Raw genomic sequence first — 27,255 nt, forward strand, 5'->3', positions numbered from 1 at the left:
TTTTTGAAAGCTTTGGATTTCAGTCAGTTTTTGATCCTAGAACTAGAAATACTCGAATTTAGTCCTGTGTCCCTTCAGATGGCTAAACCCGAATGATTCTAGATCTAACGTGTGTCTAGAGTGAGTTCTAGTTTGCTATTTTATCTAGCGCCGAATAACAATTAAAACTAGAACTAACACTAGACCAAGAACTAGAATCATTCGGGTTTAGCCGAACGTCTCTAAAGACGGCTAAACTCGAATGTTTCTAGTTCTAAGTCTAACATCTTTCCCGTAATTCATCCCTTGATAAATCTTCATATACAGGTGTATCTAAATGACTGCAACAAACTTCAAGGGGTGATTCTTCAGTGAATTTTAAGGGTACTTTGATATATGAACCATAGGCGACTTCGGCTCCCCTAAGGAGCTACACCCCTCCAAAAATTGCGGAAAATTTTGGTTTAATTTGTTTTTCTCAAAAACCATAAACGCTAGGAAAATGAAATTTGGGGAATATGTTTAACTCATAATAGGGCATGTTTTGACCCTACTTGTACTTTCAACCTACCCTTCTAAACTACTAAACGTAACCACCCCCTTCACATTTTTGCTAATATTTTTTTATGCAGATGATAAATACATTAAAAAAATTTTATCTAGGTAGATGAAAGTATCCTAAAACTTTTTTGTCTATTATGAGTTAAACATATTCCCCAAATTTCATTTTCCTAGCGTTTCGTGTTTCCACTCTCATTAATACAGGATTTTGTACTTTTGGTTCTTCAACATCTTGTTCATCTTGCTCCAAGTTTTCATTAAGTTCTTTTTTGGTAACTCATTTTCTTGTCTAAATCCAAAAAGATAATGGAAGTCATCCACGAGTTTTTGTTATTTTTGTAATTTATTGGTAGTGTCTTAATATTTCGGAAACATCTTGGTTTCTTTGATTTTCCAATCAAAAGTAATGGTATTTCTTCTGTCCCGTCCATATTGGCGCATAACAATACTGTTATATTAATCTGATTTTTTGAAACAAATAGTTTTGCCAGGAAGTCATTTAAAAATAATCCAGTCTCGTCGACATTAAAAATGTTTTTTGGTTCACATTCCTTTAGAATTTCAGGTAAATCATTGATCCAAGCATTACAAAAAGTGTTATCAACAGATTTGCTCCAACCACAGATTTTTTTGAATGTTAAATCAAACCTCTTTATAACCTTTTATCCAACCATTACAAAACCTTGAATAGTTAATTTTTTTTCCAAAATCTAAAGAATTTTCTATATTTTGTGAGTTACACTGCTCTATCCATTTTGTTAAGCAATTTTTCAAAATTGGAAACTCTGGTTCCAAGTTCGTCCAAGTGTTGATCGTGGTACTCCAAATTCTTTTATTAATTCACTCCTATACTATTCCCGACCTATATACATTAACTATTTTTATTTTATCGCTAACGTTTAAGCTTTTTAAAGTACTTACATTTATTTGACATGATCGCTCAGTTGGACTCTTTGTAGAATAACAACAACCCGTTTAAACCTACTAAGGTTGGCGCCTTCGTTGGATTTGCAGAGGTAAAAACGTTATTAAAGTGGAACAATTCCTACTTATAGAGGCTAGAATGGAGAATGGACACTCGGGATAGGAATTAGATCCTGGTTATAGAGATTTCCCACTTACCCAAGGCTCACTTATTATCTCCACTAATTCTAAAACTAGAACTAACCCTAGAACTAGAAACAATCGTGTTTAGACCTGCGTCTCTTAAGACGGCTAAACCCGAATGTTTCTAGTTCCAGGTTTAGTGTTACTTCTAAAACAGAAATTAGAATTAACACTAGACCTATAACTAGAAACTGGTTGATTTTGACAATCTTAACAAAGTTGGATACGGTTTATTTAAATGATCATAACTTTTGTGTTACAAATATTGAAGAAATGAAATTCACTATAAATATTCTATAAAGGATGACCTTTCCCTAAATTGATTATTCCATCTTAATTAGAAAGGAAGTTATCAACTTTTAAAGAATTAGTTGATTTTAATAATCTTAACAAAACCAGATTGAGTTGCCTTTATTTAAAAATCATCTCTGTGGTGATGCAAATATTGAAGAAATGAAATTCACCATAAATATTCTATAAAGAATGGGCTTTCATTTGAACGTAACTTAATCGCTTCTAATCTAGTTCTAGGTCTAGTGTCAGTTCTAGTTTTAGTTGTAATTCAGCGCTAGATTGCTATATACTTTTATTGAACTAAAAATAGAAATAACACTAGATCTAAAAGTAGAAACAGTCGGAACTAGCCGTCTTAAGAGATGCAGGCCTAAACCAGAATGTTTCTAGTTCTAACATCAAAAACTGCACGAAATCAAAAACTTTCAATAAAAACTCTCACCTTTATACTTTTAACTTTCAAAGTTTAAGATAATTTTTTGTACAAAAACACCCAAAGTAACTATAAAATAATGTATTTCAAGAAAGAATCTGTATAAAAAACGTCGCAATCCGCACTATAGGATTTTTAGGTATATTTAAACTTATTCATCCAGATGTGAGGTTAGAAGTTTAGTGAAAAGTGGTGCTGTTGAATTTTGTTGTTCAAAAAGCTATTTCTTTGATAAATGGTTATTAGGTGTGATTATTAGAGATCATTTTAAAATGAAAACATTGAGCTTTAATTTAAAATAAGTCTCATTTCTTAATTTCAATAAACATGGCTTCCAAAAATTTTTAAATTAGCATCCTTTTTGACTCTTTTAAATGTAAATGTTGTTTCAAAATTTTTTTTCTTAATATTTTTCCAATCCAACCCAACAATTATTATACATCATTTTAAAGAGAAAGCTTTGAGCTTTAATTTAAAATAAGTTTCATTCCTTAATTTCAATAAATACGGCTTCCAGGAATTTTTAAATTATAATCTTTTTTGACACTCTTAGGTTATACGAAAATGTATGTTTTTGTTCAACATTTTTTTAAAAATATTTTTCCAATCCAACCCAACAATTATTATACATCATTTTAAAGAGAAAGTTTTGAGCTTTAATTTAAAATTAGTTTCATTCCTTAATTTCAATAAATACGGCTTCCAGGAATTTTTAAATTAGCATCTTTTTTGACACTCTTAGGTTATACGAAAATGTATGTTTTATTTCAACATTTTTTTAAAATATTTTTCCAATCCAACCCAACAATTATTATACATCATTTTAAAGAGAAAGCTTTGAGCTTTAATTTAGAATAAGTTTCATTCCTTAATTTCAATAAGTACGGCTTCCAGGAATTTTTAAATTAGCATCTTTTTTGACACTCTTAGGTTATACGAAAATGTATGTTTTATTTCAACATTTTTTTAAAATATTTTTCCAATCCAACCCAACAATTATTATACATCATTTTAAAGAGAAAGCTTTGAGCTTTAATTTAAAATAAGTTTCATTCCTTAATTTCAATAAATACGGCTTCCAGGAATTTTTAAATTAGAATCTTTTTTGATACTTTTAGGTTATACGAAAATGTAAGCTCTGTTTCAACATGTTTTTTGTCAATATTTTTACAATCCAACCCAACAATTATTATACATCATTTTAAAGACAAAGCTTTGAGCTTTAATTTAAAATAAGTTTCATTCCTTAATTTCAATAAATACGGCTTCCAGGAATTTTTAAATTAGCATCTTTTTTGACACTCTTAGGTTATACGAAAATGTAAGTTTTATTTCAACTTTTTTTTTCTCGTATATTTTTCCAATCCAACCCAACAATTATTATACATCATTTTAAAGAGAAAGCTTTGAGCTTTAATTTAGAATAAGTCTCATTCCTTAATTTCAATAAATACGGCTTCCAGGAATTTTTAAATTAGCATCTTTTTTGACACTCTTAGGTTATACGAAAATGTAAGTTTTATTTCAACTTTTTTTTTCTATATTTTTCAAATCCAACCCAACAATTATTATACATCATTTTAAGGAGAACGGTTTGAGCTTTAATTTAAAATAAGTTTCATTCCTTAACTTCAATAAATACGGCTTCCAGAAATTTTTAAATTAGCATCTTTTTTGACACTTTTAGGTTACACGAAAATGTAAGCTTTGTTTCAACATGTTTTTTGTCAATATTTTTCCAATTCAACCCAACAATTATTATACATCATTTTAAAAAGAAAGCTTTGAGCTTTAATTTAGAATAAGTCTCATTCCTTAATTTCAATCAATACGGCTTCCAGGAATTTTTAAATTAGCATCTTTTTTGACACTCTTAGGTTATACGAAAATGTAAGTTTTATTTCAACTTTTTTTTCTCTATATTTTTCTAATCCAACCCAACAATTATCATACATCATTTTAAAGAGAAAGCTTTGAGCTTTAATTTAAAATAAGTTTCATTCCTTAATTTCAATAAATGCGGCTTTCAGGAATTTTTAAATTAGCATCTTTTTTGACACTTTTAGGTTATACGAAAATGTTAGTTTTAACTCAATACTCTTTTTCTCAATATTTTTCTAATTCAACCCATCGATTATTATACATCGATTTAAACAGAAAGCTTTAAGCTTCAATTTAAAATAAGTTTTATTTCTTAATTCCAATAAACACGGTTTCCAGGAATTTTTAAATTAGCATCTTTTTTGACACTTAGATTGCATATTTTGCTAAAATTTTATTCCAAAGGCCTTTACTGAGTGTATTTTGATAGCGTTTTAATTCTGTCACAAAGTTTCAAAATGTTTGACTTCTTGGGACACAAAGGTTAAGCGTCGTATTTGATGTTTTAAGTGTCATATTTGACAGTTAAATGTCATATTCCTATTGGTTTAAAAAAATTAATTAATTCTCTCAAAATTACTATCTAAGGTATTCTTTTTCAAAAAATTGAGTATTAACTCAAATTTTTAGTTTTGTTAAAGTATAATTAGTTCATTTGAATTTATTGAATTATATAGCGACATCTATTATCACTAATTAAAATCTAAATTTTATTTCTCTAAAAAAGTAATATTTTTTTTTTAGAAAAAGTTATAAAATCTGCAGAAAACTTGTCATATTTGTCATTTGAATTGATTTATGGTATTTCTCGTCAATAAATTCATCTTTTAATTATAACCTGCATCAAGATGAAAATTCATCACCGAACTCAAATAATTTCTTAGCTTAGTAAACAATATTAGATTAATTTAATACCACATTTTCGGAATTAAATCTTAAAATATCTAGAGATATTTGCAGTTTAAATATAAATTTTATTTAAATGTTTGTTTAAATGACGTTGTTTATGTAGCGACATCTCTTATCATTAATTGTGTTAGTTTAAATCTGTCATTAACCACATGATTATCATCCCTTCAAAAAATTATAATTTTCTTTTAAAAAAAGTGTCATAATCTTCATAAAACGCATCAAGCATCCCGTTTTAATGGATTTATGGAATTACTTGTTTATACAAATTCAATTTTTAATTGCAACGTACATGAAGATGATTCATCATCGAATTCAAATAATTTAAATGGTAAGTAAACGATTTTAGATTAATTTAGTAAAATATTCTTAAACGTGCTGGTTCAATTAAAATAACTGGAGTTATTTGTTTGTTTAACTTTAAATCATTAATTTAATTTTAAGTCTAAAAATAAATGTCATTTTTAGTGACATCTCTTAACAACCAATTAGTACTAAAATAAAATAATTCTTTTCTGTATTTTGTGGTTAAATTCAATCAAGTTTAACAATTTTTTTTGTTAAACGTTTTTATGATTAAAAAAACCCTCTTAAAGAAATTCTTTTTGTAATTAATAAAAAAAATCGATATAATCGACACCAACATGAAATTAGTTACATATATTAATTGACATTATCCAAATAAGTGACAATTCTTGTCAAATTTTGACAGTTAAAAGTTAAAAAATAATTTTAAACAATATCGTTGATTTTTATTGATTTTTTTTGGATAAATCTGATGATTTATGGTTTATGTTGAATGCATGAAACATTTTTTTAAAATTTTGTCTTTAAGTTAAAATGTCCTTGGTTGGTGGTGAGTGGACCGTGATTGCAGCAGGTGCACGTGCTCGCCCATTCATCACTCGCCGGGTGCGCGTGGTCGTAGTACGCTAGAGTGGACCTAACAACACCTGTTCTTAGACCTTTATTTAATTTTTTTAAAAGAAGAAGCTAAAGACATCATAACAAAGTTCCTTCAAACAATTTTCATCTTCAAATAAGTCCTAAATTTTTTTATTTTCTCCCCGGAAGTTATAATTAAAATATGTACATATATAAATATAAATAATTAATTAACATTTTTTACTTACAATTATTTCTATCTCCACCAAAAAGCTTGTGAAATCTTAAAAAATCGGGTCTACCACCAAAATTGGCCCCCTTGGCGACAAGTACTTCCTTGATATGTCTCAAATCGTTAACCACGACGCAATTTGACGACCCCAAACGGATGCTGAAGACGGCTCCGTAGATTTCTGCGAGGGCGGCGAAGGCACGTAGTGGAGTCTCGTGGCGGGCTAAAAGATGTACGCTTCCGAAGAGTGGCCAAGGTTTAGGTCCCGGGGGTGCGCCTTGAATTTTTCGTCGGAAAGTCGCGAGCCGGTGCAGGGCTAAGAGGAAGAGCACCACCACCACCGCGACCGACGGGACCAGCATGATCTTCCTGTGTCCGCCGCGTTCGAGGCTTCGCTGCCCACTGAAAACCCTCTTGAGAGGATGTTGAAGAAGTCTCTGCAAGTCGTTGCCGCCGCCGTTGGGGGGCCCGCCTCTCAAAATCCATTAATCATTTTAAGTTTTTCTTTTTTCGTCTTGATCAAGAATAAAAAGATGAGGATGTTGTTTAAGTGAAAATGAAAAGAAAATTGATAGTTAAAAGGAAGTTAATAATAAACAAAATAAGTATAAATGCATAAAAATGTTTTAATAATTCCTGTTGTTTTTAATTATTATTTAAAACATTTTTGATAGTGTTAACAATTGGGAAGTTGGTTGTATTAAAATAAGCAGCGAAATCATCGGTGTCTATAGACCAAACCATCATTCCCCCGAGTTTCTTTTCAATCGCATATTTTGCTTTAGCCTCGTAATTTTGATCGGTTTCATAAGTAATCCATTGATCGTTGTAATAAGCGTAATAATTTTCTTCGCCTTCAACCGAAACAACTGTATACTCCGAAAATTTAAGTTCCATTATTGTCTATAATAATAATTTTGTTTTAATATAAATCATTTTTAAAATTATCTTAGAATACTTCGTAATAACTTAAAAATCCATTTTCTTTTGTATAAAGCCCCGCGTGTCCGGTTCCATTCGTTGGAGCATTTAAACCGAAGTTTTCGTTATTTTCTAAGGCGAAAGTTCTTGCATAAGCTGGGACACCAAGAATAATTTTTTCACTCGGTACATTTAATGTCCAATAATCAACAATTTTACTCTAAAAAATTAATTATTTAAAATTTTAAATAATAAGGGTGTTAAAATATTACAATTTCGCTCATTGGTGATATTAATCCGGTTACTGGTGAATTTATTGGGGTTATATCATAACCCATTATGAACACGAAATCCACAGAACTAAAAAAGAAAATTACATATACAGTAAAACCTCGATATCACGGACTTCGTTAGAGCGGACAAAATATTTTTAAGTCATACTATTAACATTATCCTCACGGGTATTTCCCGAGTTATCTTTACGATGTATAAATCAAAGTCGGTAGCGCTAGTTATAATTGTTTTCAGCGTTAGATTGTTGTATATTTTTCATTTAAGTAAAACTAAGACCTAGAACTAGAAACATTTAGGTTTAGCTGTACGTCTCTTTAAACGGCTAAACGCGAACGTTTCTAGTTCTAGGTCTAGTGTTAGTTCTTATGCTAGTGTTAGTTCTAGTTTTAGTTGCTATTCAGCGTTAGATTGTTGTATATTCTTATTGAACTAGAAGTGGAACTAACACTAGACCTAGAACTAAAAACATTCGCGTTTAGCAGTCTTAAGAGACGCTCCATTTGGATGTCATTTAATTTAACTAATTTCATGTTGGTTACCGATTATAATCGTACGTTATACAACAAGACAATCGAAAATACTCGATAATACGAGACGTATTGCCTGACACACCACGAGGCCGAAGGTCGAGTGGTGTTTTTTAGGCAATACGTCGAGATTCGAGTATTTTCGATTGACGTGTTGTATATGCTTAGACTATCTCATGAATAAAAAATATGTATACAGTAGTGGAGGAACGGCTATCCGGCAACTATCCGGTATCCGGCCATTTTTTAAAATCCGGCCGGATACCGGATAGTAACCAAAACCTATTATTTAGTACTCCACCATTCACAGGAATTAGTTATCTCTTTTGGCGTTGGACACTGCAGATAATAAAGTTCAACCCCAATATTAGCAACCTCATTGTAACAATCCCAATACGATATATAAAATCTCTTGTTGCAGTTTCGTTTAGTTTCTTACTCTTCGCTTGTAATTCATCATCACATTCATTACTAACAGAACTGTCACTGTTATCACTTTCGATTATTAATTAAAGTATCCTCTCTTTAATGCAACAAGCCGTTTTGAAAAATCACTTTTAGTTCTTGAGAAATAAATTTTTGAAATAATCGACAATTTTTTCCAATTTTGCAATTTTCGCCGATTAAGTTTTAAAAATTCGTATAAAATGCATTTCTTGAAATATTGTTGAAATGTTATATTTCATCACAAAGCAATCCCAGTCAAGAGTGCATTAATGTTTTATGAGTAGTTATATATAATATAAAACAAGTGAATGTTGTTATTATTAATTGTCGATATATAAAGATAAATAGAAAGGTTTGTTAAACTGTTAAAACATATCACGCATAATTTTAATAGGTTATGGGCCTAGGTATAAAACAGTAGGAGACAACGATCAAAATATTCTACAGCGATTTGGTATGGAAAACTCAAAACCAGTCAGTACACCAATGGACCCAAATGCAAAATTACAAAAACCTGAAGTAAAAAACGAAGAAATAATGAAAAAGTATCCATATCAAAGTCTGATCGGAAGTTTAATGTATGCATCAATTGGTACAAGACCAGATATTACATTTAGCGTTAACTTCTTAAGTCAATTTAACACAAATTACAACGAGAGTCATTGGATTGCCGCAAAAAGAGTGTTAAGATTTTTAAAAGGAACAACAAATTTGGAACTAACTTATAGATCTTCAGGGAAAGAAATGGAATGTTATACAGATGCAGATTGGCGATCATCTATAGATGATCGGTGCTCCTATAATGGTTATCTGTTTAAAATGGCAAACGCAGCAATATCGTGGGAAACTAAAAAACAAAGGACCGTTGCTTTATCAAGCACAGAAGCCGAATACGTGAGCCTTACTGAAGCAGCTAAAGAAGCACTGTATGAGAAAAAATTCTTATCGGAATTAAAATTCAATTCAAAAAAACCAATCGTCCTTTACAATGATAATCAAAGTTGTCAAAAGTTGGCAAAAAACAACGTTTATCATAGTATGACCAAACACATAGACATATAATATCATTTCATAAGAAAAGCTTTGGAAGATAACGTCATCAATTTAAAATATTGTCAAACAGAAGAAATGATTGCCGACGTGCTAACAAAGACGTTACCAAAATTAGAAAAGTTTTATAACTATGATTGGCTTGAGGGGGAGTGTTGAAATGTTATATTTAATCATAAAGCAATCAAGAGTGCAATAATGTTTTATGAGTAGTTATATATAATATAAAACAAGTGAATGTTGTTATTATTAATTGTCAATATATAAAGATAATAAAAAGGTTTGTTAAACTGTTAAAACATATCACGCATAATTTTAATAAATATGAGTATAAAATTTTTCCAAAGTATTAATAAAAGTGTCCTCTTTCCAATGAACCAACCCGTTTTGAAAAATAACTTAGTTTTTGAGAAAACAATATTTGAAGTTTTGATGAAATTTTCGATGTTGCAATTTACATCGATAATTTTCAAAATTCGCTATAAAATTAATTTCTTGAAGAAAGTATTCTCTTTTTAATGCAACAAACCGTTTTGAAAAATCTCTTTTAGTTTTTGAGAAATAAATTTTTGAAATAATCGACATACAGTATGTCCCCGGATCGAGTTACAAAGACGCAAAAAAAAATTAATTAGTGATTTTTCAAACTTATCTCAGCATAAATTATGCGTCGGATATGTTCAAACCACTAAATCGCACGAACTTTATATTCTAACTATAGAAGTAATGTACTCGTGTAATCACACGAGTACTGTAATTGTGCTCTAGCCCACGTGTGATATACAGCATTTTATCTACGACTGCTAAAAATTACTAAAATATCAATTTCTTTAGAAAAATCTATTTGACATTTATAAAAATATTTTGAAATGATTGTTGACAATTTTGAATTGTCAGTTTCAACAACATGTTTACTCTTCTGGAATAAGTGTTTTGAAATGTAAAAACATAACAATTAATGTTTATAATAAATAGTATTGTTTCTCTGTAAGTAGATAGCACTGTTTCTTTTGTGTTGTTGCTCGTTTCAATAAACTAAGTCTGTTCTGATTAGACTAAAAATGCTTTACGTAATGAAACCAGTGCGGTAATGAACTTCATTACGTAACTCAAATCACCTCAAATGAGTGTAAGTAATGAGTATATGAGTAATCTGAGTGGGTAATATCCATTATACGCAAGTTGAATACTATACTTTATCTACAACTATTTAATTTTGAAAAAAATCAAAAAAAGGAAAAAAAATAAACTTGGTAGACATTTCAGACATAACCTCAATATAAGAAAGCTGTCATTTCTATTAATTTTTTATTTTTTGATTAGTAGGTCGTGTCAGAACTGTGGAATAATGGCGTCATTATTCAACACTTTGTCAGTCATGCGTAATGCGAGTCATTACCCGTCAAAAATCAAGTGTATAACGAATAGATAATTCAATAGTTGTAGATAAAATATTTTATCGCCAAGCGGCAGCAAAACTATACTTTATTCTATCCATTTGCGGCAGTAAAGTGACACTTTGTGCTACTATCTAGTAAACTGTGTATTTAGCGGCAGACAAAGTACTTTTTGTAATTCGCTACGGTAATGGAAGCTATAACAGTACTCAAACGGGTGCTGTAATGAGACTCCTTACAGCATCCGATGCTGTAATGAGATTTTAATAACATTTTATGGAACCAGTTCAAGTTGGTGACATTGGGTCATTAATTTTTCTAGTTGTTAATGTGACAATGTTTGTCTATGGATGTTTAAACATGTTCTTAGCATCGAATACAAGGTCCACAATGATGAGGACATTGACTCTGAGCAATTTCTCTTATTTTTGGAGGTGTACATCAAACATTTTTTTCAGGTGAATATATTTTGTGTTTTGACAGATTCTAATTATCAATTCAAAGTTTCTATTTTCAAGTGTTCCGGTGTTACCAACTGCTACATACCTATTTCCCTACATTGTCAAAATTCGAAAAACTCATTTATTAAAAAACTCGTGGCTTCGCCACTCGTTTTTCAACTTGAATTCGTGCATTTCAAGGAGTGATGTTATGGATGTGAGTTTAGCGGTGCGGATATGGAGTCGGATTTTCTAATTCTAATTTTGCGGATGCGGATGCGTAAGCGGATGCGGAGTTTTTGAAAAAAGTTACGTACTAAAATTTTCATGAAAATAATATTTCTATTGTAATTAATAGTAATTAGTAAATTATTAATTGGTAATTAGTAATTATTTATTGTAACGGAGCTCAGTTAAAATATATGCGGATGCGGATGCAGATGCGGATTCTCAAAACAATGCCGATTATCCGCAGTTGCGTGCGGATATCCGTTACATCACTAATTTCAAGCGTGTCTTACGAAACTTGTTTTTTAATATACTATTATCTACGACTGCTTGGATAAGTCATCATTACCGCACTTATTTGAGGTGATTTGAGTTATGTAATGAAGTTCATTAATCAGAACCTAATCAGAACAGACTTAATTTATTGAAACGAGCAACAACACAAAAGAAAAAGTGCTATCTACTTACAGAGAAACAATACTATTTATTATAAACATTAATTGTTATGTGGGTGGAAGTACTGGTTGTACTACGTTAGGAATCAAGTGAAGATATTGGGACTGCAACCAATTTTGGGGGAAATTAAAAAACCTCCTTTAATCAATCCAAGCTTTCGATTGTAATTTCAATCATCATCAGGGAGTACTACCTGATGATGATTGAAATTACAATCGAAAGCTTGGATTGATTAAAGGAGGTTTTTTAATTTCCCCCAAAATTGGTTGCAGTCCCAATATCTTCACTTGATAATTAATTGTTATGTTTTTACATTTCAAAACACTTATTCCAGATGAGTAAACATGTTGTTGAAACTGACAATTCAAAATTGTCAACAATCATTTCATAATATTTTTATAAATGTCAAATACACTACGCTGCTTACAGGGTATTACTGACTATTTGTATTGCGCGGGCGATTTAAATATAAACATGCTGGATTTTAGTAGCACATTTACAGAGAGGTTTAATACGCTTTTAGGAGAGCTATCCCTTTCTCAGATGATTAATTCTTCTACCCGTATCACCACAAACTCGAGCTCTTTGATTGACTGTTTGATTACCAACAACCATGACGGTTATTTTAACCGGGCAAGCATACCGATGCACATGTCAGATCACAATCTTCTTCAATGTGACATCATTATTTCTGATTCAAAGCCCATTCCGATTACCAAATTTTGTAGATCTATAACAAACATCGATGCCTATGCCTTATAGTCTGAAGGGTGATTTATCCCGGTTACCACTCCATGCAATCCATCAAATAACTGATGTTAATCAGAAAGTACATTTTTTAAACACTCATCTTTTGGCATTTCTGAATTTTCATGCACAGGCTCGATCACTCAGATTACATAGACCAATTGCACCATGGTTAACGGACACAATAAAACTAATGATGTCGCTGAGAGATCGAGCCTTATCTCGATATAAAAGAACTAAATTAATGGCGCACTTCGACTACTACAAGTGTTATCAGCTGTTATCCGGGTTGCAGATTGTCAACAGGTCCAAACCCACTGTTCCCGCACATTTAGATTATGTTGGAAATATTAATGATTATTTTGTGAATTCTGTTGGTTATGTTGATGTTGATGATGATTTGCTCACTTTTTATGGTACAAACATGCTTTATCCAAATTCCCATGAGAGATTTTCGTTTGGGATCAGTGACACCCCTTCGATCACTACTATTTTAAATGGCATTAAATCAACATCTTCTGGTATAGACGAATTGAACATCACATTTATCAGAATGTGTCTCCCTGAAATATTGCCCTACATTGTACATATTATAAATACCTGTCTTGAACAACCTATTTTCCCGGAAGCCTGGAAGATTGCTTTGGTAATGCCGTTGCCTAAAAAACCAAATCCAGTAGGTCTGGCGGACCTGCGTCCAATTAGTATCCTGCCAGTTATCTCAAAAGTCCTTGAAAGGTGCATGGAAGTCGAATTGCGTAAATATATCATTTAGCATAACATCTTGCACACCTCCCAGTCTGCTTTTGACCTAACCATAGCTGTGCAACGGCTCTATTAAAGGTAACAGACGATATTATTAGAGCTCGTGATGGCGGTCTATGTGGGATACTTGTACTTCTGGACTACAGTAAGGCCTTTGATAAGGTTAACCATTCAATGCTTTCTACGCTATGTTGGTCTGTCCGACTCAGCGGTTTTACTTTTGGAAAGTTTCGTATCCAATCGTGCTCAGATAGCAACATTGAACAATGTATCTTCATCCTCACTGCCTGTGAGAGAGTCTATTCTGGCCCCTTTATTCTTTCCCTTGTATACATCTCAGTTGCCTAAGTGCATTCAATATTCGTCGATACACATGTACGCAGATGACACCCAAATTTACATAACCTTTCCAAAGGAACACCTCGCTTCTGCTTGCTCAAAAATAAATGCAGATCTGAACGCTATTTTAGATTGCTCGCACAAAATGGCACTATCTCTCAATGCCAGATTGTTATCCATTTATTGGAAGGTTATATAGGGAATCATTTGAATTGATTAATTAATTGCGGAAAATAATTGAATATGTAGTTATTAGTCGTTCTCAACTCTAGGTTGAGTTGAACAGATGGCATGCCAATCTGGACTCCGGCTATTAACCGCAGATAGTTATTAGTGGTAGATAGATTATTTTATTTTCTTCTTTTACATTACTATGTTTACCTTTTATATGTTGGTTGTTGCGGTCAATAAAGTACTATTATTATTATTATTATTAAAAAAGTCGTTATTAAAAAATTAAAAAATTAAAAAAACTGATGCTCGGTTTATCACTTAATTCTACAGTTACACCCGAAATGTTTGAATAATCCTCCAAAGAAGGTGTAATGTCATTTTCATTCCAATTTTCAAAATCGCTTTCATTATCGGATTCTATAACATTTCTTTTTTGCCATTCTGGTGGTATAACGTCAGATTCATCACTTTCGGAATCACTACAATTCATTCACTCGGACAATCAGATAAACTATCCGCGTATAATTCGTTGAAAAGTTACGTCATGATTGAAATTTTTTGAATTATACTAAAATTGTGATAAAAACCTAAATATCAAGAAAAGTAATTTTTTTGTTGCAAAGCGGGCACGACTAAAAATAATACGCTAAGTTTTTGCAATATTCTATATTAGTGATGGAACGGATAGTGATTTTGCGAAAAGCCGGATACTGGATATTCGGCCTGATATCCCGTTATCCGGCATATCTATTCAGCCATTATGGTTATAATTACTGGTACATTTCTGAAGTGATACCTCACATTGTCACATTATTGCAATATTTGAATAAAAATGAAATTAATAAGAAAGCTGATTATATATGTCAACTTATTTGGATCCAAGATACAAAATGAACTTTTTTGATGCTGATTTAACTAACGAGGCAACACTAAAAACATGATACTTTAATTGATAATAGGTGATATTTCCACAAGGATCCTTCAAGACATTAATTTTATAGCGAATATTGAAAATTATCGATGAAAATTGCAACATCGAAAATTTTATCAAGACTTCAAATATTATTTTCTCAATAACTAAAAGTTATTTTTCAGAACGTGTTCGTTCATTGGAAAGAGGACACTCTTATTAACACTTTGGGAAATTTTCATACTCATATTCCAAGAACTGGATTTTATACGAATTTTTAAAACTTAATCGGTTAAGATTGAAAAATTCGAAAAAATTATGATCATTTCAAAAAATTATTTCTCAAGAACTGAAAGTAATTTTTCAAAACTGCTTGTTGCATTAAAAAGAAGATGCTTTAATTAATAACTGGTGATATTTCCACAAGGATCCTTCAAGAAATGAATTTTATAGCGAATTTTGAAAATTATTGATGAAAATTGCACATCGAAAATTTTATCAAAACTTCAAATATTGTTTTTTTCAAAAATAAAAATTATTTTTCAAAACGTTTTAGTTCATTGGAAAGAGGACACTCTTATTAACACTTTGGGGAATTTTCATACTCATATTCCAAGAAATAGATTTTATACGAATTTTTAAAACTTAATCGGCGAAAATTGCAAAATTCGAAAAAATTATCGATTATTTCAAAAATTTTTTTCTCAAGAACTAAAAGTGATTTTTCAAAACAGCTTATTGCATTAAAAATAAGATACTTTAATTAATAATTGGTGATATTTCCACAAGGATCCTCCAAGAAACGAGTTTTATAGCGAATTTTGAAAGTTGTCGATGAAAATTGCAAAATCGGAAATTTTTGCCTAATTAAAGATAAGAGAAGGCTGTACCGAGACTTTAGATCATGCGTGATTCTTGAACTGAAAAAAAAGTTTAACGAGCTCAACAAAAACTAGTACAGCAATATAGAACGGAGAAATATATGGAAGCCTGCGACAAAATCAATTCATGTAAGGGGAAAAATTATCTAGATATCTAGACACCAAAAGTTTTCTGAAACAAAAGAGCTCACTGATGGAACTGCGCATTCGAACCCTGAAGAGATTGTTAACATCCATGCTTACTACTGGAAGGAATATTTTCGTTTGCTGAGGATGCCTCATTTTGTTCCCAGAACAAAAGCACAATAGACAACTGGTATCAACTTGCTTTTATAAATCCCTCTGAAACACCTGAGGATGCTATTATGCTGGAGGACGAGTATTTCACTCTTCTAGGCCAAGGAAAGAATACGGCCCCTGGTTATGATAACATCTCGAGGAAGATGTTGAGAAGCTTGGACCTTGATATTCACTTCTACATCAGGGAAATAATTAACTTCTGCCTCATGACTCAACATGGACGACTGGAGGACCTCTATCATAATCTGCGTCCCCAAGAAGGATTCCTCACTTTCCGACCCAGCAAACTACCGCCCCATCTCACTGCTGCCAGTGATAGGAAAGCTTTTCGAGACACATCTCAAGAACAAGCTCCTGGCTGTCGTCTCAAAGAACATTCCACTAATTTGGATTCCAACCCGGCAAATCCACATCCTAGCCACTTTGATAGCGGCACGCTATCAAAAACGTAAATCCGCGGCTGTGTTTCTGGATGTCAAAAGGCTTTCGACTCAGTCTGGCACAAACGCCTACTATTCAAACTGGATAAGTTAAATGTTCCATATTACCTCCTAAATTTGATAAGCCAATTCCTTTCAGATCGCTCTTGTTTTGAGAAGCTGAAAAACCATCACTCCCGCAGTTTCACCATCCAACAAGGCCTCCCGCAGGGATCTTCCATCTCTCCTTCTCTATAGAACATCTTCTGCCACGATATTTACGACAACAATCCAGACGCCTTTGATGTGAATAAATAGACTCTACTTTACGCCGGCAAGGACGTTGCCTCTTCGGTCCGAAAGCTACAGGTGCTTATCGATGAAATAGAGAGCTGGTACCAAAAATGGCGCATTCAAATCAACTCTTCAAAATTCTTCATCCCTTTCCTCCCAGTCCACTCCCCTTCTCCTACAATTACAGTCCAATCAACTTCCCTCTCAGTCTCACCAACCTGCAAATACGAAAGCATAACACTCAACACTCGAGAACCCTAAAATTCTCCGCTCACGCCATCAAAGTGAAGATGAAAGAGAAAACTCGCGCCAAGCACTTCATATCCCTGTCATCCAGAAGTCGCAGAATATCCACAAAATGTGCCTTGCACATTTACAAATCCATATGCAGACAAATTATAGAATATGGATCTATACTTCTAAACGACGTGCCTAGAACATGAAGACACCATTTAGAAGTCGCAGAAAGATCGGCATTGAGGTCCATAACACGAATAAGGAACTCCCAAAACCCTCTTTTCAATCCTAGCAATGATCTCCTTTATAACCTCACTAATATCGCTCCCATTAACTTCCGTCTACAATCTTTATCCTAAATTTCCCTACCAATTTGCTCTACCATATGCTCATTATCCCTAGAGTAAACCACCCATCTGACAGCCAACCACTCCTTCAAAAACTGTTGATGAACAGAAAAGACTGAAGCTGCCGCTAACTAAGCAGCCCTATTTTTGGCTGAGTTTTAATTTATAACTTTTTTTTTTGTATTTATATACTCCCTTTTTTTAAATTTATTTGTATTTTTTGCACCCTCTCGAAAATTTTATCAAAACTTCAAATATTATTTTCTCAAAAACTAAAAGTTATTTTTTAAAACGTGTTGGTTCATTGGAAAGAGGATACTCTTATTAACACTTTGGGAAATGTTGATACTCATATTCCAAGAACTGGATTTTATCCAAACTTTTAAAACTTAATCGGCGAAAATTGCAAAATTCGCTAAAATGTCGATTATTTTAAAAATGTTCTTCTCAAGAACTAAAAGTGATTTTTCAAAACGGCTTTTTGCATTAAAAAGAGGATACATTAATTAATAATAGGTGATATTTCCACAAGAATCCTTCAAGAAATAAATTTTATAGCGAATTTTGAAAGTTATCGATGAAAATTGCAAGATCGAAAATTTTATCAAAACGTCAAATATTGTTTTCTCAAAAACTAAAAGTTATTTTTTAAAACGTGTTGGTTCATTGGAAAGAGGATACTCTTATTAACACTTTGGGAAATGTTGATACTCATATTCCAAGAACTGGATTTTATACAAACTTTTAAAACTTAATCGGCGAAAATTGCAAAATTCGCTAAAATGTCGATTATTTTAAAAATGTTCTTCTCAAGAACTAAAAGTGATTTTTCAAAACGGCTTTTTGCATTAAAAAGAGGATACATTAATTAATAATAGGTGATATTTCCACAAGAATCCTTCAAGAAATAAATTTTATAGCGAATTTTGAAAGTTATCGATGAAAATTGCAAGATCGAAAATTTTATCAAAACGTCAAATATTGTTTTCTCAAAAACTAAAAGTGATTTTTCAAAACGGGTTGGTTCATTGGAAAGAGAACACTTTTATTAACACTTTGGGAAATTTTCATACTCATATTCCAAGAAATGGATTTTATACGAATTTTTAAAACTTAATCGGCGAAAATTGCAAAATTCGAAAAATTGTCGATTATTTCAAAAATTTATTTCTCAAGAACTAAAAGTGATTTTTCAAAACGGCTTGTTGCATTAAAAAGAGGATACTTTAATTAATAATTGGTGATATTTCCATTTGCATTAAAAAGTGGATACTTTAATTAGTAATTGGTGATATTTTCACAAGGATCCTTCAAGAAATTAATTTTATAGCGAATTTTGAAAATTATCGATGAAAATTGCAACATCGAAAATTTTATCAAAACTTCAAATATTGTTTTCTCAAAAACTAAAAATTATTTTTCAAACGGGTTTGTTCGTTGGAAAAAGGATATTTTTATTAACACTTTGGGAAATTTTCCAAGAAATGGATTTTATACGAATTTTTAAAACTTAATCGTCGAAAACTGAAAAATTCGAAAGAATCGTCGATTATTTCAAAAATTTATTTCTCAAGAACTAAAAGTGATTTTTCAAAACGGCTTGTTGCATTAAAAATAGGATACTTTAATTAATAATTGGTGATATTTCCACAAGGATCCTTCAAGAAATTAATTTTATAACGAATTTTGAAAATTATCGATGAAAATTGCAACATCGAAAATTTTATCAAAACTACAAATATTGTTTTCTCAAAAACTAAAAGTGATTTTTCAAAACGGGTTGGTTCATTGGAAAGAGAACACTTTTATTAACACTTTGGGAAATTTTCATACTCATATTCCAAGAAATGGATTTTATACGAATTTTTAAAACTTAATCGGCGAAAATTGCAAAATTCGAAAAAATTGTCGATTATTTCAAAAATTTATTTCTCAAGAACTAAAAGTGATTTTGCAAAACGGCTTGTTGCATTAAAAAATGGATACTTTAATTAATAATTGAAAGTGATAACAGTGACAGTTCTGTTAGTAATGCATAGGGCTCGGATTTTATGCAAAATGCATCTTCTTTATTTTCTGGAATATTTTTTTCAAAATTGATTTCTGGACGAATTACATAAAAATAAGGCAGATGGTACAATAAAAAAATATAAAAAAAAAACATATTTTGCATTTTTTTACAATTTTTTTGATTGTTGCATAAATTGGCCTTTTACTGCATATTTTCGCATATTTTGTCATTTTTCTAGATTTGTTTCTTGTTGCTTAATAAAATAAATATAATGACTGCGTATTTTTAAATATGCGAACATACCTTTTAGTCTGCAACGATTTACAGAAACATGCGGGGAATCTCTAGCGCTGTTGAGTTTAAGTTTAAGAAAATCCCCAACCATTGTTACTGTGGCTGTGTTCAGTGTGAGTGAACATTAATCTACCAATCTATAACAACAATGCCTAAAGTGATTTCGTGTCTTGTGTTCCAGTGGATAAAAAGTTATCCCGAACTAAATTTAAATAATGAGGAATTATTTTGTAAAACTTGTGCCAAAGTTGTAAGTATTTTTTTTTAAATTATGTCGTAGCGTTTTAGCCAAAGATTTAAGTTAAAAATTAAAGTTTTTAGAGGAGTTGCCAATGGTTTGTTCCGAAATTGTATTTCTTATCTTATAGACTTTTACACTAGGAGTAAAAAAAAATGGAAAACTGTTAAATTAAAACTAAATAAAACTATATTAAATTTGATGTCCCATCTTCTTGGAATATGTTTTTACGTATGTATCTAGACAATCGACAATGATAACTACGAATCTATTTTATAGTCTCAGAATTAAATTTTCATCTGTTAGAGTATCTATGGCTAACTTTTTAATTATTCTTTTTTAAGATAACGTGTGAGAATAAGAAAATAAATAGAACAACATGTGAAAAGTGCAAAACATATACAAAAATGTGATAGAAATAGATTGATAACAACTATAAGATACTAATTCCTGTGAATGGTAGTTGTCGGATATCTGTTCCACCACTATTCTATATCGCCCTAGGTGTTATAAATTGATATATGTAGATAATGCAAGTGCAAAGACCAGTTAACTCGTTACCGGTCAGAAAAGTGTTTTTTAGAATTAACACTAACGTGTTTAGCCCTGCATCTCTTAAGACGGACCAGAATGTTTCTAGTTCTAAGTCAAGTTTTAATTCTAATTTTAGTTGTTATTCAGTGCTCTTAATTATCTAAATTATTAAATTGACGTCGTAATAAAATGATTGATCACCTAAACTTAATTATGTCATTTAAAAAAATCTATATAGATAAAGATGATTAATTTTTTTCAAACCTTTTTACAGCTTCTAAATCGTAAGCATGTTCAGCGACGGGCACAGAACTTGGTACAGCAATAGTTAAAAGTAAATCCCACTTCTTCAACTGTTCTTTTAACTCTTTCAAAAGTAACCCAAAGTTTGTTTTATCATCCAAAATTCCTCCACGCTCCGTGGGGTACTCCCAATCAATATCAATGCCATCAAACCCATAAACGGCTAATAATCTAAGAACGCTTTCAATGAAAGCTTTTCTGTACGAAGAATCACTCACCATCTGTTTATTTAAGATTAATTATTTAATTTTTTAGATAAATTTGGATTTATTTAGTTATTTACCACCGAATAAGGTCGCGATCCTTGATTCCAACCACCGATAGCTAAAAGTGTTTTTAAACAAGGATTTTTTTCTTTTAAAGCAACGAATTTTTTGTATCCCCCTGAAAAAAATTTTGATATAAAACATCAAAATTTAGATATTTTTAAATATACCAGCGTCGTTGTTTGGATCTAACATTTCAATTCCTCCATAAATACTCAATCCGGAAAACGCATAAATTACATGCGTACAAAGATCTGGTTCAATATTATCAATCGAAAATGTTGCGAAATCTTCCCTGTATATAGCCCAACTTGAAAAGTAACAAGCTATTACTTTTTGATCTACAAAAAATCATTTTTATTTTTGCTTTTATTTGGTTGTTTAATTCACCTGTTGGGCATTCCGTTTCAGATAAAACAGAACTCGCAGAAAGTAAAAAAACAACACCAAGTAACCACATTTTATGAAACACTAACTTTAATTCTCTTCGGTGATAGTTTATATAGATATTAATCTTATCATAGATTTAAAACATTAAATTATCAGCAATTTATCGCAGGAAATTGGATTTATCGATACCGTTTCCGAGGATTTATTTTTTTTCGTGGATGCAATTAATATTGTTCAAACTGTTTTACACAAACAACTTTTAATCTATTAATTAATTAATTTGATAAAAAACTTATATCATTAAAAAAAATTATTAATACAAAATGTTAGGCAACCAACATTTCTTGGATATAATTATGGCTACATTAACATATCACACTTTCAAATATTAGTATAAACTAAAAGATAATTAATTAAATAATTAAATTAATTTAACATTGTTTATAATCACAAAATTTTTATGTAAATTGATTATTATAAAACAGAAACCTGTAATTTCAACGTTTCAAAAAACAAATTTATAGGTTATTTTTTAACCTTACTTTTATAAAAACCACAATGTTTCGTGGTTTGATACGGAAATTATGGGGAGGTTGGTGATTAAATAATGATATAAATACATTTAATATCTTGAAATAGCCCACAGCCACATCGCAAAAAACTGCAACAACTTATTTACAAAAAACATGGATTTAGAGACAAATAGAATTGTTTGGATTGACATGGAAGTGAGTTAAAAAAAAATGGAATTTTCATCTTAATTATTTATTAAACACCCTTTTAGATGACGGGATTGGATGTGGAAAAAGATAAAGTATTAGAAATTGCTTGTTTGATAACAGATGGTGATTTAAACATTGTAGCAGAAGGTCCAGATATAATAATTCATCATGGTAATAATGTTTTATCAAATATGAATGATTGGTCAAAAAGGCAACACGAAAAAACTGGGCTAACTGAAGCTTCAAGGAAATCTAATATCCCTATTGATGTTGCTGAAAAACAATTAATGGATTTTATTAAAAAATATGTAACAGAAAGGATGAGTCCATTAGCTGGGAATAGTGTTTATATGGACAGAATGTTTATGAAAAAACATTTACCAAAAATAGATAATTATTTACATTACAGGATTATTGACGTCTCAACCATAAAGGAATTGTGCCAACGTTGGAATGAAAACATTTATAGAAAAGCACCAAGGAAAGTTTGCGATCACCGCGCTTTAAGCGATATAAAAGAAAGTATAAAGGAATTAAAATATTATAAAGATACTTTTTTTAAGGTATAGAATATTTGCAATAAATAAATTAAACTAATAAAGATATTAAATCAATGATATAAATCAATCCATTTGTTTTTGAATTTAACTGGTTAGCGCTGGTTGATACTAATTCTTGTTTCCGCTTTATTAGATAATATCTTAGAAGAATACCGCGTGATGCCAGCGAAATTAAATTTTTGCTACCTTAAACAAAAATATGAAATAGGCAACCCATGTTGCACGTAACAAAAGTTAAGGTCCAAGGTCCGTTGAGTATTGGTTATAAGGTTATCTAACTCGAACAAATTGACGTTGACGGGGTAAGGTGACGTGACGTCATTGGAGGAAAAGTATAATATACAGGTGCCTATTACGTATGGAATATAGTATACAGTGTGTCCCCGTAAGGCAGCGTTTCTCAACGTTTCAGTATTCGGGCCCCAATTTTCAATAACAATTTTTATGGCGCCCCCCTACCTTTTTTTTGCGTCATTTGTTTAAAAATTTTGGCAGCAGGCAGCATGAAACCTAATAAACTCTTAGACGCCATTTGGAAACACTTCATAGTGAGTACGTTAACAAGCCCCGAGAATTCTTTGAATTAAAATTAGTCATATGAAGAGCAAAATCATTCTTCAAAAAAACTTTGTGAACGAAAAAGTTTTACTTGCCTCTTACAAAGTATCATATAAAATAGCCAGATATAAAAAGGCTCACACATTGGTGAAGACCTTATTCTGCCAGCTGCGATGGAGATTGTAGAAACTATGTTTGGAGATAATTTTGCCAAACAATTACAATCCATACATCTTTCAAATGATACTGTTGCCCACCGAATTGGTGATATAGCCGAAGATGTACAGGATGGTTCAAATTCGATGTCCGAATAGGCTAACTCGGAAACTATAAGAGTTAGACAAAAAGTAGCTTACATGTCATGATCTCGTTTTTCGAGAAACTGCTAATGCCGAAAACCTCATAGCGCTATCGTCTTTTGTTTTTCCCCTAGAGGCCAAAATTGGAAATATCGTAAAACCAGCAAGTGCAATTATCTTCGTTATTATTATAGGTGGAGTATTATAACTAAGACATTATATGGACACTTTTTTATAGAGAATTGGATGACGTAGTCAAAAAAATTTTTTCGGTTTTAGATTTTGAGATATCACAATTTTCGTTTTTTTAAATGGAAACAACCACTGATTATTCGCTTATTAAATTCGTTATTTTTTTCTGATTACAAAAATATAGGGTTCGACAGGTCTATTTCTTATTGTTTTAGAATAAAGCCAAAAATAAACATTTTTTATCAAATTTCCATCTAGTATCATCGGCGAAATTAAATTTACAGTTTCCTGTAAATTACGGGGCGGTAGGTAAAATCTAAAAAGTTAACAATTAAATAAGAAGATAACTTCTGGTATTTAAAAACAAATAATTATGTTTATTACACCAACTGTTAATACGGAAATATTTAATGACTTGCATTGCTTCACACTATTTTATTAGCAACTTGATAAATTATTAAGTGGCTGATTTTAGAAATTGTAGGTTTACTACATACCTACATTTCTTAATACTTTATGAATAACTTTTAAAAATTTTCACTTCTATAAGATTGACATTATTTAATATATTATTTGTTTTTGTTAGATCAAATAGTATTTATAAATATTTTATTAACGCAAAAAAATAGTAATTTAACAACAAATACTAATAATTTTATTTTCCAAACATTATTAAAACAATGCTACAAAAAATGCTCAAATTGACCTCCTCTTTTTTCGATGCAAATTTCACAACGCTTTCTAACACTGTTTATTGCGTTAAATATACTTATATTTGGAATAGAATTGAGACAATGCTCAAAATTTATCTTTAATTCTCTTATATTTCCATTATCCATTAAATATAACTGGTTTTTGATGTAGCCCCAGAGAAAAAAATCCAGTGGCGTCAAATCCGGTGATCTTGGTGGCCACCGATGGTTTCCGCTGGAACCAATCCAGTTGTCTTCAAAATTAATATTTAAAAAATCAGTTATACGCCTAGCAGTATGCGCAGGAGCGCCATCATGTTGAAAATATAGTTTTTCCGCATCACGTAAAGGTAAACCATCAACATATCTTTCAATGTGGTTTGTTAATATGTTTAAATACCGTTCCGCATTTAAATTTTCTTGGTATATTTGATATGCCAAAACTTCATTATTTAGCAATGCTACCCATACGTTAAAACCAAAGCGACCTTGAGTACGCCTTTCAATGGTATTTTGGGGATTAACGTTCGACCATATATGTTGGTTATTTCTGTTAAATATCCCCGCACTGCTAATGTGTGCTTCATCGGTCCAGATAATTGCTCTACTGAAAACTGGGTTTTCATTAACCTGATCTACGTACCAACGGCAAAATTCAAGCCTTCTTTGGGTATCACCATCTCGTAAATGATGCATGATTCGAGGAACGTATGGCTTATACTTGTGTTTATGTAAAACACGAAGACAGCGATTTCTGGAAATACCAAGATCATTCTCCATTTCGCGGCTTGATATCGACGAATTTGCTGTAACTGCCGCTAAAACATTTATTTCTTCGTCTTCATTTTCTTTATAATGCGATTTTGGTCTAGGCTTTTTAAAAGAACCGAATGTTTTTAAATTTTTTTCTAAACGACTAAATATTTTCGCATTTGACTGCCTTCTTTCCGGGTATCTATTAAAATACAACTCTGCAGCCAATTCACTACTTTTATTTTGTAATATGTAACATTCTAACATGTCAAACTTTTCAAAGTTTTCGTAATTAATCTTTAAAACAGGATTTTTAAAGTGACACTTTTTGAATACAAACAAATGTTGCTATGTTTATTTGAATTCAAAAGAAAAATATATGAGCGCCATCTATCAATAATTTATTAAGTCATTTAATAATAATATTAAATATTAATAAAAAATGTGAAATAATGCAATCTATTCCAACTTTTGTGTAAAACATATATAAATTAAATAGTTCAACAAATTTATTTGTTTCAAACATCAGAAATTTGTTTTTTTAATTTTTAGTTATAGTACCATAATTTACAGGAAACTGTAAATTTAATTTCGTCGATGACACTAGATGGAAATTTAAAAAAAAAGTTTATTTTTGGCTTTATTCTAAAACAATAAGAAATAGACCGGTCGAACCCTATATTTTTGTAATCAGAAAAAAATAACGAATTTAATAAGCGAATAATCAGTGGTTGTTTCTATTTAAAAAAACGAAAATTGTGATGATATCTCAAAATCTAAAACCGAAAAAATTTTTTTGACTACGTCATCCAATTCTCTATAAAAAAGTGTCCATATAATGTCTTAGTTATAATACTCCACCTATAATAATAACGAAGATAATTGCACTTGCTGGTTTTACGATATTTCCAATTTTGGCCTCTAGGGGAAAAACAAAAGACGATAGCGCTATGAGGTTTTCGGCATTAGCAGTTTCTCGAAAAACGAGATCATGACATGTGAGCTACTTTTTTTCTAACTCTTATAGTTTCCGAGTTAGCCTATTCGGACATCGAATTTGAACCACCCTGTACAGCACCAGCTTCTTGAAAAGTTGTATGACAAATTGTTTTCGATCCAGCTTGACGACGCAACAGATAGCAATAAAGACGCTCATTTAACGGCCGATGTTTGATTTTGTGATCGCATATCGGCAGTAGAAGAACTATTTTTCTGCAAACCTATAGAACTTAAAGCAACAGCACTCACTTTATTTGATATTTTAAATGATTTTATTAATGAGGCAAACATAGAGTGGAAGAATTGCGTTGGAATATGCACCAATGGTGATTCTACAATGTCTGGAAGATTCCAAAGCTTACAAGCACTTGTGATACAAAAATCTCCGCAATGTGTTTAGAACATAAAGGCTCTGGTTTCCAAAGAAATGAATCCTATTCTCATTGTGCTAACGACGGTTGTAACTGTAGTAACTTATATAAAAATGAGACCCGTAAAATCAAGAATCTTTAATGCACTTTGCAAAGATATGGGTGCAGAACATTCAACGTTGCTATTTTATTATATTTTATGAGGCCATCGCGTGAAAAATTTCTACAACGTGTTTATGAGTTAAAAGAGGAAATTGCCACTTTTGTAGAAGAGGAAAACCGCCTGGAAGCCAAAAAGTTTCGAGATGCTTTATTTGTGATGAAATTGGTTACATATTCGAGAAATTAAATACCCTGAATCTACAACTCCAAGGAGTAAACACGCACATGTGGGATAGCAGTGATAAAGTTAGTGCTTTCTGTAGAAATTTGAAGCTGTGGAGCAGAAATGTAATACAAAAAAAAACTAGAAATGTTTGCAAATGTGAATGAATATGTCAAAACATACAAAAAAGAAGAACAGTATGTGAAAGTTGTTTTTGTTACAATAGAAAATCATTTAGCCATGTTGGCACAGAATTTTGAAAAGTATTTTCTTGCTGACGACAAATTGGCAGCA

At 31.2% G+C, this 27,255-nt stretch overlaps 3 protein-coding genes across 3 annotated transcripts in view; 1 reads left to right on the top strand and 2 right to left on the bottom strand.

The window, feature by feature from the left end:
* Positions 1 to 6,682, bottom strand: part of LOC111422306 (cytochrome P450 307a1-like) — a 49,665-nt gene extending 42,983 nt beyond the window's left edge. The window contains exon 1 of the mRNA XM_071195195.1: positions 6,298 to 6,682. Coding sequence (XP_071051296.1) covers positions 6,298 to 6,643 — 346 coding nt within the window. The 5' untranslated portion in view covers positions 6,644 to 6,682. The remainder of the gene's footprint in view (positions 1 to 6,297) is intronic.
* A 205-nt stretch (positions 6,683 to 6,887) lies between these two features.
* Positions 6,888 to 21,586, bottom strand: LOC111421940 (acidic mammalian chitinase-like). Its single transcript, XM_023055134.2, has 7 exons — positions 21,491 to 21,586; positions 21,271 to 21,441; positions 21,118 to 21,218; positions 20,796 to 21,055; positions 7,475 to 7,562; positions 7,240 to 7,422; positions 6,888 to 7,184 (listed from the first exon to the last, which is right to left on the bottom strand). Exons 1-7 carry the CDS (start codon positions 21,558 to 21,560, stop codon positions 6,927 to 6,929), a joined length of 1,131 nt encoding a protein of 376 aa, XP_022910902.1. The 5' UTR covers positions 21,561 to 21,586; the 3' UTR covers positions 6,888 to 6,926.
* Positions 21,587 to 21,981: 395 nt separating this feature from the next.
* On the top strand, positions 21,982 to 22,839 carry LOC111421942 (probable oligoribonuclease). The gene is made up of 3 exons (XM_023055135.2): positions 21,982 to 22,082; positions 22,130 to 22,218; positions 22,275 to 22,839. The coding sequence occupies exons 1-3, from the start codon at positions 22,049 to 22,051 to the stop codon at positions 22,779 to 22,781; spliced, it is 630 nt and encodes a 209-aa protein (XP_022910903.2). The 5' UTR covers positions 21,982 to 22,048; the 3' UTR covers positions 22,782 to 22,839.
* Positions 22,840 to 27,255: the final 4,416 nt, after the last annotated feature.

The sequence above is a fragment of the Onthophagus taurus genome, chromosome 3 (genome assembly GCF_036711975.1).
Source record: "Onthophagus taurus isolate NC chromosome 3, IU_Otau_3.0, whole genome shotgun sequence".
Taxonomy (NCBI): domain Eukaryota; kingdom Metazoa; phylum Arthropoda; class Insecta; order Coleoptera; family Scarabaeidae; genus Onthophagus; species Onthophagus taurus.

Coding starts and splice junctions, on each gene's coding strand:
- LOC111421940 (XM_023055134.2), bottom strand. CDS start 21,560: ATGTGGTTACTTGGTGTTGTTTTTTTACTTTCTGCGAGTTCTGTTTTA. Junction 21,056..21,117: donor GATCGCGACCTTATTCGGTG/GTAAATAACTAA, acceptor TTAAATAAACAG/ATGGTGAGTGATTCTTCGTA. Junction 7,185..7,239: donor GATTTTTAAGTTATTACGAA/GTATTCTAAGAT, acceptor TTATTATTATAG/ACAATAATGGAACTTAAATT.
- LOC111421942 (XM_023055135.2), top strand. CDS start 22,049: ATGTTTCGTGGTTTGATACGGAAATTATGGGGAG. Junction 22,083..22,129: donor GATACGGAAATTATGGGGAG/GTTGGTGATTAA, acceptor ATCTTGAAATAG/CCCACAGCCACATCGCAAAA. Junction 22,219..22,274: donor TTGTTTGGATTGACATGGAA/GTGAGTTAAAAA, acceptor ACACCCTTTTAG/ATGACGGGATTGGATGTGGA.